The sequence below is a fragment of the Papilio xuthus genome, unplaced genomic scaffold (genome assembly GCF_000836235.2).
Source record: "Papilio xuthus unplaced genomic scaffold, Pxut_1.1 DF828037.1, whole genome shotgun sequence".
Taxonomy (NCBI): Eukaryota; Metazoa; Arthropoda; class Insecta; order Lepidoptera; family Papilionidae; genus Papilio; species Papilio xuthus.
The window spans coordinates 1,348,872-1,362,443 of NW_013530612.1; the positions used below are offsets into that span (position 1 = coordinate 1,348,872).

The window sequence follows — 13,572 nt, forward strand, 5'->3', positions numbered from 1 at the left end:
CATGGTTCTCAATAAGATACTTGCTCGTTTATCACCTTATGATATAAAAAAAAATATCACAAGATTTATTCATTTACAAAGAGCTATCGAAGCAAACAATGAAAATATGAATATTTACAACCATACTTTTATTGGTTATATATTGAACTTATAAAATACTATTTAAGCTGTGATTTCAGAATAAAGTCTGAACCCAAAATAGCAATGCCAATCGGTTTCACTAATGACTTAGATATAAAAAAACAAGACAGGTACCTATTTGTGATGCACTTCAACGGAATTCATTTATTTTCGAATTACTTTTTTCATACATTTCAATATGTTTCTTAAAAAATACGTTCGATGATCGGTTTCAGTTGTCTTGCGATGATACGGCTCAGTTGTTCCTGAAATCATTCGAATTTGAAGTTATACACATAGAAATTATAATAAACATTCGTAAGTTTTCTTAACAGTAGCAAGCACAAACTCATAGTCTCAAGTTAAAAATATAAAAAGTATTTGAGCGCCATCTGTTGTTGAAAATACTTATTTCTGGAAGACACTTCCATTATTTGTCTATAATGATCACTCTTCAAATTTAAACTATGCTTGCAACAAAAATTCCTTTGAGATGTTACAAACATGACGATAATTTTACCTCATATTTTTCTAGAGTTGCTGGCATAGTGTTGCCGAGCCAATTGTTGACGACGTCAGAAAGGTCACGTTCGTTGATCCGTACGTTAAGGTCCGACTGAAATCATTTTATTATTGAATATTATATTCATTTTAATTAGAATTGTGCTGGTCTCAATCAGAATAATCTATGTTAAATTACTTACTCGAATATCTCCAATATGGAATGAAAATTCCAAATGCTCTGCCAGATTACCTAGATCCGCCACTAGTTTTAAACGAATATCGTTGACAGCCACGCTAAAAATTTTAGAATTTAAATTACCATTTCTTCTTTTAATAAGACAAAGATTTAATCTGAATTTTTATCAAATAATGTTAAGTGACCAATACCTACATCTTACTAATATCTAACATTATAAATGTAAATGTTTGAATGGATGGGGATGTTTGTTTGGACGTATCTCCAGAACGGCTCAACGGATCTCGATGACATTTAGCATAGACGTTGAACAATATCTGGAAGAGCACATGGACTACTAATTAAGTATTTTGTTAATGCCGCCCCGACGGAATAGTGGGCGTACAGCTACATCTACAGTACAGTACATAAATATATATAAATAATCTTTAAAAAGTAATCTATATAATACAAATAATATTTAAAAAGTCACGGATCATTCAGGATGAGAGCTACAAGCGATAGCAAATTCAAATTAAGCAATGATAAAATTTACAATGTGTTTAGTATCCTCTCCGATGAACTGTTATAAGAACTTCCTATAAAGTCTTAATTAGATTTCACTCTTTATGATTTAAAATAAAATAAACTACTTTGATAAATAACTGTAATATTTACTTACCTTCCGTTTAACTGACCATTGATATTACGATTAAAGACGTTCACATCTGCAACTGCATTACCTACAATATGATAAAGGAACTGTTAATATAATATTATTACAGTATTATTTAAAACTAGCTGTCGCATAGAGACTCCGTTCGCGCAGAATTATGAAAAAACTTAATTATTAGCCTATGTATTCTTCCAGATTATGTTCAACATCTATGCCAAATATCAACAAGTTCCATGCAATCTTTCAGTAGATACCTTTAAACAAATATCCATTCATCCATCCAATCATTTGCATTTATAATGTTACTAAGATTAAGCAAGGATGGAAGGAACATAGAGAAAGATATGGTAAGTTTTTTTTTATATCATTAGGTGGCAAACGAGCGAGTGGCCACCTGAAATCGCTGTAATAGCAAAGTGACCGTTGACCATAGACATACGCAATTGCATATGCGTTGCCTACCTTTAATCGACAGAGGAGAGAATGCACCGAAAGAAAACATTTCCATGCATCCTCTCATCCGGAAAGTCCACTTCCACTTCCCATCCTTTCCTTATAAGAAAAAGGGTATGAAGGGAAAGAGGACTAAATTAAGCCACCGGCACGCTCACTCATCAGACAAAACGAGGAGGCTTTCACTTCACGCCTGTTTTCTGTGTGGTCGTGGTATTTTACCGGGCGAGCCGGCACAATTCGTGCGAAGATGTTAAAGCGTGCTCTACCACTGTTAAAAGCAAATAGTATCTTACCAATAGATGCCATAAATCCAGTAAGACGTACTTCAACACTTAAGGTGGTAACAATGAATGTAACATCAACTATTTCAATGTCACTGAATCCTGATAGCACAAAATCCTCCACAGAACCAACAGCTGAGAAGACACTGTAAAACGTAAAAAAGCTTATAGTATAGAATATTGACACAAATGATTAAAAAAAACCTTAACAAGTAGCCTATATGTTCTTCCAGACTATGTTCTATTAAGCCAAGTTGTTGAGCTGTTCTGAATATACATTTAAACAAACTTCAGTCCATCCATCCATTTAAACATTCGCATTTATAATATTAGGAAGATATTCAATCACGCAACGGGTAACTTATGCCCATTATAACAACAGTAACAACATCAGAAAACTTGCCTTGAGGACTTTATTTTCATTCACATCAGAATAAAAATAATGAAACATAGTAGTATCTGTTACTTACCCAGGTACTGGAAAAGTATATCCATCGGAAGCGGATTCTACTGAATAAGGATCAAAAGATTTCGCCTGATGAATCACACCTTCAAGCATGAGGCGAACGGTTTCATCAAGGCTCCTGCTCGTTTTTAACTCTGAAAAATTATTAAAATAACAAATAAAGTTTATGTTACGCGGGTGACCACACTAGTGGTCACCCGCGGCTTCATCAGCATTAAATAAAAAGTAGCCTGTAATATGACCGCGTACACCAAGTACCTTAATTGCGAAGATTACTCGGAACAAAACAACCTTTTGGACACATGAAAAAACAAACAATTAACTCTTAATGCTACCATAATGGATAAAAAAACAAGACAATTAATTAATTTACAAAGCAAGGGCGGCCTGGCCTTATCCCTACAAGCGATCTCTTCCAGGCAACCCAGTGGGACTGGAGAGAATAACATAGATAGAGGGGTATTTAACATATAAATATCAGAAAAAGTCAGGAATAAATATTATATATCTATGGGTACGTTATAAATTTTAACTCAGTCTTACCGTTTCTTTTTAATTCAGACGGCAGAGCAGTCGCACCAGCCAGTAACACAAAAAGAGTAAATACAATGATATCCATAATAATGAAGCTCTAAAAAATAAAATAAGAAGTTTTAAAAATATTAAATCAGTTCCAAAACTTTGTATCCTTTAAACAAACAAAGTTACATTAAACATTGTAAATTTTTAAAAACCTTAGAAAAGATTAAAATCTTATTTTATTTATCAAACATTTACAATAAAACTAATAAGAAACAAAACAAATTATGACAAACAGCTAAATGATTTAAAACTGAACTAACTTGAGTTCTTCGACAATATTGCATTAACGTTTGGGACATATGTGCCTTATACATTAGCCATTTACCAGACAGGAAAATAACAGATAATATCAAAAATAATCAATCAGTTAAGGTTTTGATTACCTCTTATCTTTAAATACACTGTGCTGCAAATAAAACGGGACGTTTACAATCGCAATGAAATCGAATATATTGGACATAGCCTTTATGGAATGACAGCTTTAATAGACACACTGTAGCCCACGAATTCCTCATGGGATTAAAAAGAAAAACTTACTTATACACCCGAAATTTATTTCATATCGATTCAAACGCGCATCGATCGCAATCAATCTCTTAAAATTTTCACATTTACAATGTTATTAAAAATATAAATAGAGGTTAAATAAAGTCCAAAATTATTTAATTTATGTTAAAGTAGCAGTAGCAGTTGACCGCGAATCTATGTGTTCTGCCAGACTATGTTCTATTAAGCCAAATTTCATCGAGATCTGTTGAGCTGTTCTGGAGATTCAAACAAACATCCATCCATTATGCATCTAAATGCATTTATCATAGTAATATTTATTATATATAAAAATTTTAATTTAATAAATTGTGTCAATTGTATTGTTTACTTATGTACTGGTTTAAATTCATTTAATTAGTCATTCGGTAGGAAGTGAGATAATTCGCTTATCATACTTGGGTTTCCTTTGCTGTTGTCTATGACTAATTACCGATTGATTGAAGACGATTTTGATGAGTCGATTTAATAAAAAGAAACAATTAAACGTAAAACGATGTATATTAAGCATCAAGTTTGTTGAGTTTATTTATTTATTTATTTATTTATTTATTTAAGCACAACCACAACATATATATAACACACATACAACTTATCAAATGAATAGTATTAGATCTTATACATATGTAAATATTGGTGTACATAACATTTACACAGGTATTTATTTAGGTAATAGTTTAAGGTTTCGGAAATTATTATAAAATAGTAGATTTTTTTTTATCTTTGTAATTATTCTATAGATTATGCATACTGAAATAAGTTTTAATAATTTTTTTGAAAGAGTTAAAGTTCGTGCCAAAGAGATCTATATTATTTGTAGTTTGTTTTTCAAGTAATCTGTTATATCCAGAACATATCCTGTTTAGTGGCGAGTGCTGGCCGAGATTTGTCCTACACCTGGGGACGTGAAAGAGCTTGTTAGTGCCGCGTGCGTTTTGTCTAGGCACCGAAAAGAACACATTCTCAAGCAGCTGTTGGCAATGAAGTGAACCATTTAGAAGCTTATATAGAAAGCATGTATCTAATACCTCTCTTCTTGATTTAAGTGACATCATATTAAAGTGTTTTAACCTTTGAGTGTATGGACTACGATGTGAAAATCCTCTTGCATGGAATGCTAAATGGCGTGTGAAGCTTCGTTGGATACCCTCAACTCGTTGCGACTGCACCGCGTACAACGGATTCCAAACAACACTCGCATATTCGAGTTGGCTACGCACGAAAGCATTATATAGCATCTGTTTTGTTTGTATAAGTTTGAAGTCTTGGGTGTTCCGTCTTAGAAAGCCTAAAGTCTTAGCAGCCTTGGCAACTATATTATTCACGTGCGTCGTAAACTTTAATTTAGAGTCTATTGTAACACCAAGGTCTTGTACTACTTCTAACTCGGATATAATCGCGCCGCCCAACTCATACTTTGTGACAAGCGGCTTCTTCTTCTTGCTAAATTTAATATGGTAACACTTTTTTACGTTGAGAGTCATAGAATTTTTAAAACACCACTCTTCTATTGCATTTAAATCCTCTTGTATGAGATTTGCATCAGCAGGGGATTTGACAATCTTGTATAACTTTAAATCGTCTGCGAACATAGATTTCTTGCAGTTTTTAATGCAGTAGGTAATGTCATTTATGAAAACCAAGAAGAGCAGGGGGCCAAGGTGAGAACCCTGAGGAACGCCGCTGTCAGCATAGAACACGTCTGATTCATACCCATTCACATATACATATTGTTGTCTTTTGTTTAAATACGACTTTATCCAGTCTAGTAAGGCCCCACCCAAACCGAATGCTTCAAGCTTGTCAACCAGCAGGGAATGGTTAACTTTGTCAAAAGCACTGCTGAAGTCCGTATAAATTGCATCGACTTCCATGCCTTTATCAACATCATGCGATATCTCTGATACAAAATGAACAAGATTTGTGTGAGTGGAACGACCTAATCTGAAACCATGCTGGTCAGTGGAAAGATTCACGTCAATTAACCTGCACAGTATTGGGTATACTAATGATTCAAATAGTTTTGAAAACGTTGACAGTATAGAAATGGGCCGGTAGTTTGTAACGTTTGTATCATCACCTTTTTTGAACACCGGTATTATACAAGCCTTTTTCCATATCACTGGGAATCTTCCGTCTTGAATAGATCGGTTATATATGATTTTAAGAGGAAAAGCCAGTATTCGACCGCATCTTTTAACAAATAAAGGGGGAATCATATCGGGACCCGCGCCTTTAGAAATATCTAGTCCTTTGATTTTTCTTAAGATTTCAGCTTCGCTAATTATGACATTTGAGACAAATTGATTTGACATGGGGATATTCGAACTTATGTCACACTGAGATTCAACACACTCTTTTGAATACACTGATGAAAAGTGTGTCGCAAATAAGTTGACTATGTCTTTACCATTTTCCGCAGTGATAGTATCTTTATACATTTTCTCAGGCATGTGGGAACGTCTGCCTTGTTTGTTCTTTATGTATCCCCATAGTAGTTTTGGGTTCTTAGAGATGTTCTTTTCTATTATTCGCATGTAGTATTTTTTACAATCATCATAGAGTTTGTGCGCACGTTTTCGGAGGAGGTGGTACTCGAATTCATCACGCGGATTTTTTAATCTTTTATATCGTTTGCGTAATTTTTCTTTTTCTTTTATACAATTAATTAACGAACTATTGAACCAAGAAGGATATTTAGATTTGGTGATGCTTCGTTTAGGAACATATTTGTCGATAGAAGTCTGAAGTATATCATAGAAAACAGCCACCATATCATCTACATTTGAACAGCGGGAGAACTTGTAATTCCAGTCAATTGTACTTAATTCGCTGTTTAAACAAACGTAATCGGCTTTATAATAGTTATATTTTGTATGTGGTTTTTCGCGTAATAATCTAGTATGTGCATCTGGGATAGTAAGTAGAAGACTGGGATGGTATCGGTAACACTTAGATAACGATTGTAGTGGTTTAGAAACATGTGCCTTCGGGATATTGCTCAAAATAAGATCAAGAAATCTATTATCATCGTTGGGAATGCAGTTGTGCTGATACATGTTATTTAAAGCTAGAAAGTCAGTGAGAGCGAGACCAAGAGATGAATTATGATCCGATGCTTTCATGTAAGTATTACCTTCGACTGCGCTCCAGTTTATGAAATTTAAATTAAAATCTCCTAGTATTATTACTTCATCGGTTTGATTTATCACTATGTCAATACTATCCAAGAATTTAGTAAGTGTATCATATCTTATTGGCGGCGGCAAGTAGACCACGCAGATTGCTATTTTGTGGAGTCTTCCATTTTTGTTAGTATGTATCACAACCCAAACATTTTCTATATCGATCTCCCAACTTTCAACCCGTGCAGATGGTATATCACGTGTGACAGCCAGTAATACTCCTCCACCATCCTGCTTATCCAAGCTCCCACAGACTCTGTCTCTCCGGTAAACTACGTATCTATCATCCATTACTTCCTTATCAGCGATACTTTGTTTCAACCATGTCTCCGTAAGGGCAATCACATTGTAGTTAGTTGTATAGACATTTTTTAATATTTCATTAGTCTTAGTTCTTAAGCCTTGTACGTTCTGATAGTATATTTCTAACACTGTGATATTTATAGGTGCCACAACATTCGATAGGATTTAAACTTAATTTAGGAGGCTTAGGGTGTCAATACTCTTTATAAAAAGCTGCTGGCAGTTTTCATCTTTGCGAACATAGATGCGTCCATTTCTAACCCATACAAATTTGTAAGATAGTTCTTTTGCCTTTTTTCTAGTCGCTGCATGAAGAGATTTATTTTCAGGAGTAAGATGTTCGGTGACATAAACGGGAGAATGGGCGCCACCTATTCCTAGATGCTGAGTTCCTAATTTTTTATCCGCATTGGCTTTATTGTATTTCATTACAGCGGCTAAGAAAGCGTCTCGTTGTCGGGGATTACGTAATTTGGCTATTACAGCTCGAGGTCTGTTGTTATCCCGAGAGATTTTAGCAACCCTGGTAATAAGTTGAATGTCCTCGGTGGCTAACGGGTAATTCACAATCTTTGCCAGTTGGTTAAGTGTATTTGCCAGGTTCTCTGATCTGTTTTCCGGTATGCCATTAATCTCGATATTGCTGTCTCTCATGTGCAATTCCATTATATTGAGCCGATTACCAAGGTCTTTAACATCCTTTTTTAGTTTGTCGTTCTCCGTCCTAAGAGTTGATATCATTGTTGATTTTTCTTGAAGAATGTTTTTGATCTCTTCGTACTGAGTGTTAATGAAACTTATTGCCTCTTGAAAACTATCTATTTTATCATTTATTATTTTTAATTCTGCGCATATTAATTCTTTTATATTATTTTTAAATAGATTGGCTAGTTCCTGTTGCATTATTGTTCGAAGTTTGTCTTCCGTAACGTAATTACATTCCTCATGTGCTGTAGGTGACTCTCTGATTGGCTTATTGCGTAAAGTTTTAGTTGAGTGGTCAGTTGGTATGTCTTCAGATTGAGACCGCGAGGAAGTATTGCCTGACTTCGGAACCTGACCGCAGCATTCAGGACACTTCCAAGATAATTTCAATCGAGTTTCCATTGAAGTGAAACGTTTTAGGGTCACGTTAGCGCACATAAGATCGAATTTAGATTTACATTTGCAGCAGACCATGAACTCTTTCGTTGGTAATGATAATTTACAAACATTGCATATAGTCGGAGAAGCCATTTTGGCGTTACAAACAATCAATTATTTCAATTAATTATATATATATATATGCACCTGGAATATACGGTGTTTGGGTCTAAAAGTAGGTATACAATCTTAAAAAAAAAAGTGATTAGGAAGTCCAACGACAAATAATTTGTACAAAAAAAAACACACACACATAAGTAGTTTTACACGAGAAAAAATAAAAAAAAATCAAAACAAAGAGAATTTTCGTAACACAAAAAAACGACGAATCTTTCTTTTAACTAAGTTATACAAAAAAAAAAAAAGTAAGAGACTTGACAGAACAAAATGTACTTATTACTTATATATATATAATTCCAGATATCTTTAAATGTAGTAAAAAAAAAACCGAACAACAATTACTGATCATTAAAATAATATAATTTTGTATATTACAAAATGTAAAAAAAAGAACAAAAAGTCGGAACTTCTTTCCCGGGCTCGAACCACTGGACTCGCTGCGTACTGTAGTAAGAATGTACTCCGTGAGCGTAGGCAAGGCCGTTGCGCCACGATTGCATTAAACGAAATGTCGAAATGTCAAATCATATGGTAGGACTTCCTCAAATTTGCAAATCGACGTGGGTAAGTGACAAAATAACATAACAATGTCCACCACTAATTGTTTTTGACCAATTCACTTTCAAGCACCAAGTATTTAACACAAAATACGACCAGCACTGTATTTAAGCCACATCTGCAAGCGACAATTTCGACAGAATAAAGTTTAGTTCAGTTTTCTTGCATATTTTGATTAAACCAGAACCAGAACTTGCCGCACTCAACTCTCGCGTTCAATAATATAATTAATTAATTAACTTGATATTTACAGCGTCTTCCACAACAACACAGGTGACACTTTACATATTAAGCCTCACTGTACACTTAATTTGGGAGTTGTACTAGTTTAACTATTTTATAGGATTAATTAAGCGCAGCGCGACGTGACGCGTGCCGTGATATGTAAATTTTACTACCTATTGTTACTTACACAATGAATTTTAAAATTGCTGCAAATCATGATATATACCGAACCAAAATTTTGATTTGTAACATAATCCTAGAAGGTCCAACTTCAGTCCTCTTTCCCTTCAAATCGTTTTCTTATAAGGAAGTGGATTTGACACTGAAATATTTTCTTTCCGTGTGTCCCATCATCCCTCGATTAAAGGTAGACAACGCATCTGCAATTGCAGATGTATATGAGAGGCAGGTTAGTAATTTCGGCGAATCCAGGTGGCCACCAGCTCGTTTGGCGCTTGGTTGTAGGAAGATAAAAGACGAGTGTCCCTATATTGACTTGTAATAAAACATCGCACATCTTTTTTTTCAGAGGGGAATGCTTTATGCATACTCCGCGCCCCGGGGGGGACGCGGTAGTTATGTGGGATTCTCCTCCATAGCGGTGACATACCCACTAAACCCCTCTGTTCCTCCAACGCATCGGGACGGGACCACGGGCACGCTTTCGCTCTCGTCCGCGGCCCATCTCACATCTAACAAAATTGTATTGAGCTCCCTCTATTGTTATAAACTGAAATAAAACAAACACAACTAAAAAATAGATAAATATAAGAAGGATTTATCGTTATCATCGATGTCTTTATAGCATATTTATATTATATTATAATGTATAATAATAAACATACATATATTATTTAAGTATTAGATGTAATAATATCTTAAATCGCCATTTATATTATTTTACGACATCTATCGGTAAATAATTTAAATACTTAACAATCATGTTGATACGTAGTTTTGCTATTAACCAGTAGATGGCGTTAGTTTGATATGTAAACATAATCTCAAGTGCTGTCAATGTCCGCTCTCTATATTTTTTATGTATCATAAAGTGGCAAACGAGCGAACGGCCACCTGAAATCGCTGAAATAGTGAAGTGACCTTTGCCCATAAACATACGCAATTGCATATGCGTTGCCCACCTTCAATCGACGGAGGAGAGGATGCACAGAAATATTTTTTTTTCTTCCCACACATCCTCTCATCCGGAAAGTCCACTTCCCGTCCTTCCCTTATAAGAAAAAGGATGGAAAGGGAAAGAGAACTAAATTAGGCCTCCGGGACGCACGCTCATTAGACGAAACGCGGAATTGCTTCCACTTCACGCCTGTCTTCTGTGTGGTCGTGGTATTTCACCGGTCGAGCCGGCCCAATTCGTCCGTCGTCGAAAATGTTAAAGCGTGCTCTACCACTGTTATATTTACCACTACCGCTCTATATTTCTTTCAGTTGGTGAATAACAAATAAATATCTCATTTTATTTATAATATACTAAATTTTTGTTACCAAGTGTCAGATTGATTAGTGAGGGAACATAAGCGTTGACATTTTAATAAGGCTAGTGCTGCGCCGATACACCGGCACAGTGTCGGATTTTCTTCCTAACACTATATATCATAAAGAATATTGTTTCACTTTTAGGACTTTTGACAAAACCTACCGTTAGTTCCCGAGACAAAAAATATAGAATATAAAACGTATCGTCATCCCTGTCATTATCTTTGACAAAACAGAGATAAACTATGTTTTAATCGGAGATTTTGGTCTCAGAAACTTACGGTTAGTCAGGTGATTAAGTGAAAATAAATTGAATACCATTATCTAGTAAGCGTCGGTGGCTCAGGGGTCAAGCACTTGACTTGCAATCTGCAGGTCCTGGGTTTGAATCCCGCCATTTACCAATGTGTTTTTCAAGTTCCGATTTGCATATGTAAATTTATCCGACATTCTTACGGTGAAGGAAAACATCGTGATGCAACCTGTACATATCTGAGAAGAAATTCAAAGATATGTGTGAAGTCAACCAACCCGCACTTGGCCAGCGTGGTTGACTATGGCCTAGTCACCCTTGGTTTAGGGTAGACTCCGAGCCCCTCGGTGGTGACGTATAGTGAGCTGATGATGATGACCATTATCTAGTATTACCAAGAAATTAAATAAATTATTCCACTCATTAGAAGTCAATGATAAGAAAGTCGTTTAAAATAAATCATTCACATCTGTGTTCATAGCAAAACTATTAATGTTATTTTTAATTTAATAGATATTGTACTAAAGACTCAATTGATAAAATATTGGTTAATGCTGTCCGCCATTTCGGTTTAGCTTAAATATCGGTGTTGGAAAAATTTTAACAGTGGCAATTTGGAACTCTAAGTCGGTAGCATCAACTCATATTTACAATACAAAAACTTAAATTCAAAAAGGTTCGACAGCATGAAGATCATCTTATTTGCTTTCGTAGCACTGTTGGCTACTGCCAACGCTCGGCCGCAAGAAGTCGAGCTTACAGGTCAGAAAACCTTGCATATCTTTACATCTGAACATATTTCAACTTAAAATTTTTCTATAAACTATTTTTTTATTATAGACTTAGTCTTGGAAGTGATTGTCAACGAGATCGTCGAATCTATCTCTCAGCAGATAAAGCAAGCCGGACTTGACCCATTCATCATTGAAGAAGCCGAAGTAGAATACAATCATGACGGGTATGTGAGCTACAAATGATTGAAGTTTAACGTAATTCTATACTTCTAAATTACTCCCAGTTACGCCTGTTTTATATTTGTTTTCGCAGTATCTTCTACATCACCAGTCGCGTCGACAACTTTGTCTTATCTGGCCTTAGTAACATTGTCGTCAACTCCGTCAGCTTCTCAGACGATGATATCGATAAATTGGAATTGTCTCTGCCAAGAACGGTTCTCAGTGTGGGTATGGTATCGTTCTCATTGTCTACATTTTCTCTACTTTAATGTTTTGTTATTATTTAATCCAGTAAATAATTTGTGTTCGTGTTTATTTCAGATAAATTCTTTAGTGAAGTTACTATTGGCAGCAGAAACATTAAAATTGAATTTAGTGGAAGGTATGTATTACTGATGGAAATTTTTAACAATAACAAATCCATCAGATAAGAATGCAAAATAGGCCTTATATTTCACGGTTGGTGAAATATATGTAATTCATGGTTTAGTATATCTGAAATTTGTATCCAGAATGAGTAAGTTTCTATTCTCTTTTTACAGCATAGCTTTGGTCGACTTTCGCTGCCAGACCGTTCTTGATGATCCGGAGGCCTCATGCCAAATCGGAGGAGTTGAAGTGAGTATCTTTTACTTTTATTATTCATTTAATTTTGCTTTTCATTTCTTTCAAATGTAATTGCTAACATGCTGCTTTAAAAATTTTTAAGTTTATTCTAAAGTCCAATCTTTATTTATAATTTTAACTTTGATACAAGTTATTTTTAATTTTTTCCAGGCCGACTTTAAGTCCTTCGTTATCCAAGGCCATGACGTCACTGACAGTGTTAACAGCTTCTTCGAAAAAACCCTGCCGAAATTACTCATCTAACAGGAGGTAATAATTTACAAGTTGTCAAATTGTTGACCTTAAATAGATGTTGGTTTGAAGACATTTTTAAATTGTTCCTTTATTTGCTTTCAGGAAGAAATCAATCGTTTCTTCGAGAGAGTGATCATCCGGCATGTCGACGACCTAGGCTAAAACATTTTTTATTGATACCTTGTTGTCCTAATAAAAGTTTCATCTTAAATATTCTTGAATAAACATGTCAAACAATATACGTTTTGTTTTTAATAAAAAAAAAACCTTAATCGAAAATTTATGTTATTAATCTCCGCATACTTCGTTACTGAAGGTCGTGCTCGTCTTGATATGCCTTTACAGATACGTCGACTAAAATAAAAATTCTTCAAGAAAAGAGTTAATATCTAAAAGATTAAAATATAAGTTGACAGTCGTAGATGCCAGCAACAATATTTGTTGCACGAATGGGTATGTCCGGTATAATACCACTACCACACAGAAGGCAGGTGACAAGTGGAAGCAGTTCCACATTTCGTCTGATTAAACATTAAACGTTCTGTTTTGCAAAGTAAGCATCAAATTTAAAATATCCATAGTGCAAAATTACTATGGAAATAGAACGTTAAAAAAAACGAGTTCCTTACTTACTCAATAGTTTATCCGAACACATAAGACATGAG

The 13,572-nt window shown here is 34.8% G+C and overlaps 2 protein-coding genes across 2 annotated transcripts; one reads left to right on the forward strand and one right to left on the reverse strand.

Moving 5' to 3' along the window:
- Positions 1–173: 173 nt before the first annotated feature.
- On the reverse strand, positions 174–3,607 carry LOC106114725 (uncharacterized). The gene is made up of 8 exons (XM_013308034.1): positions 3,521–3,607; positions 3,222–3,309; positions 2,683–2,812; positions 2,225–2,358; positions 1,482–1,542; positions 825–918; positions 641–736; positions 174–386 (listed from the first exon to the last, which is right to left on the reverse strand). The coding sequence occupies exons 1-8, from the start codon at positions 3,572–3,574 to the stop codon at positions 327–329; spliced, it is 717 nt and encodes a 238-aa protein (XP_013163488.1). The 5' UTR covers positions 3,575–3,607; the 3' UTR covers positions 174–326.
- Positions 3,608–11,669: 8,062 nt separating this feature from the next.
- Positions 11,670–13,146, forward strand: LOC106114646 (uncharacterized). The gene is made up of 7 exons (XM_013307923.1): positions 11,670–11,852; positions 11,931–12,048; positions 12,138–12,274; positions 12,368–12,428; positions 12,589–12,664; positions 12,824–12,922; positions 13,010–13,146. Exons 1-6 carry the CDS (start codon positions 11,777–11,779, stop codon positions 12,914–12,916), a joined length of 561 nt encoding a protein of 186 aa, XP_013163377.1. The 5' UTR covers positions 11,670–11,776; the 3' UTR covers positions 12,917–12,922; positions 13,010–13,146.
- Positions 13,147–13,572: the final 426 nt, after the last annotated feature.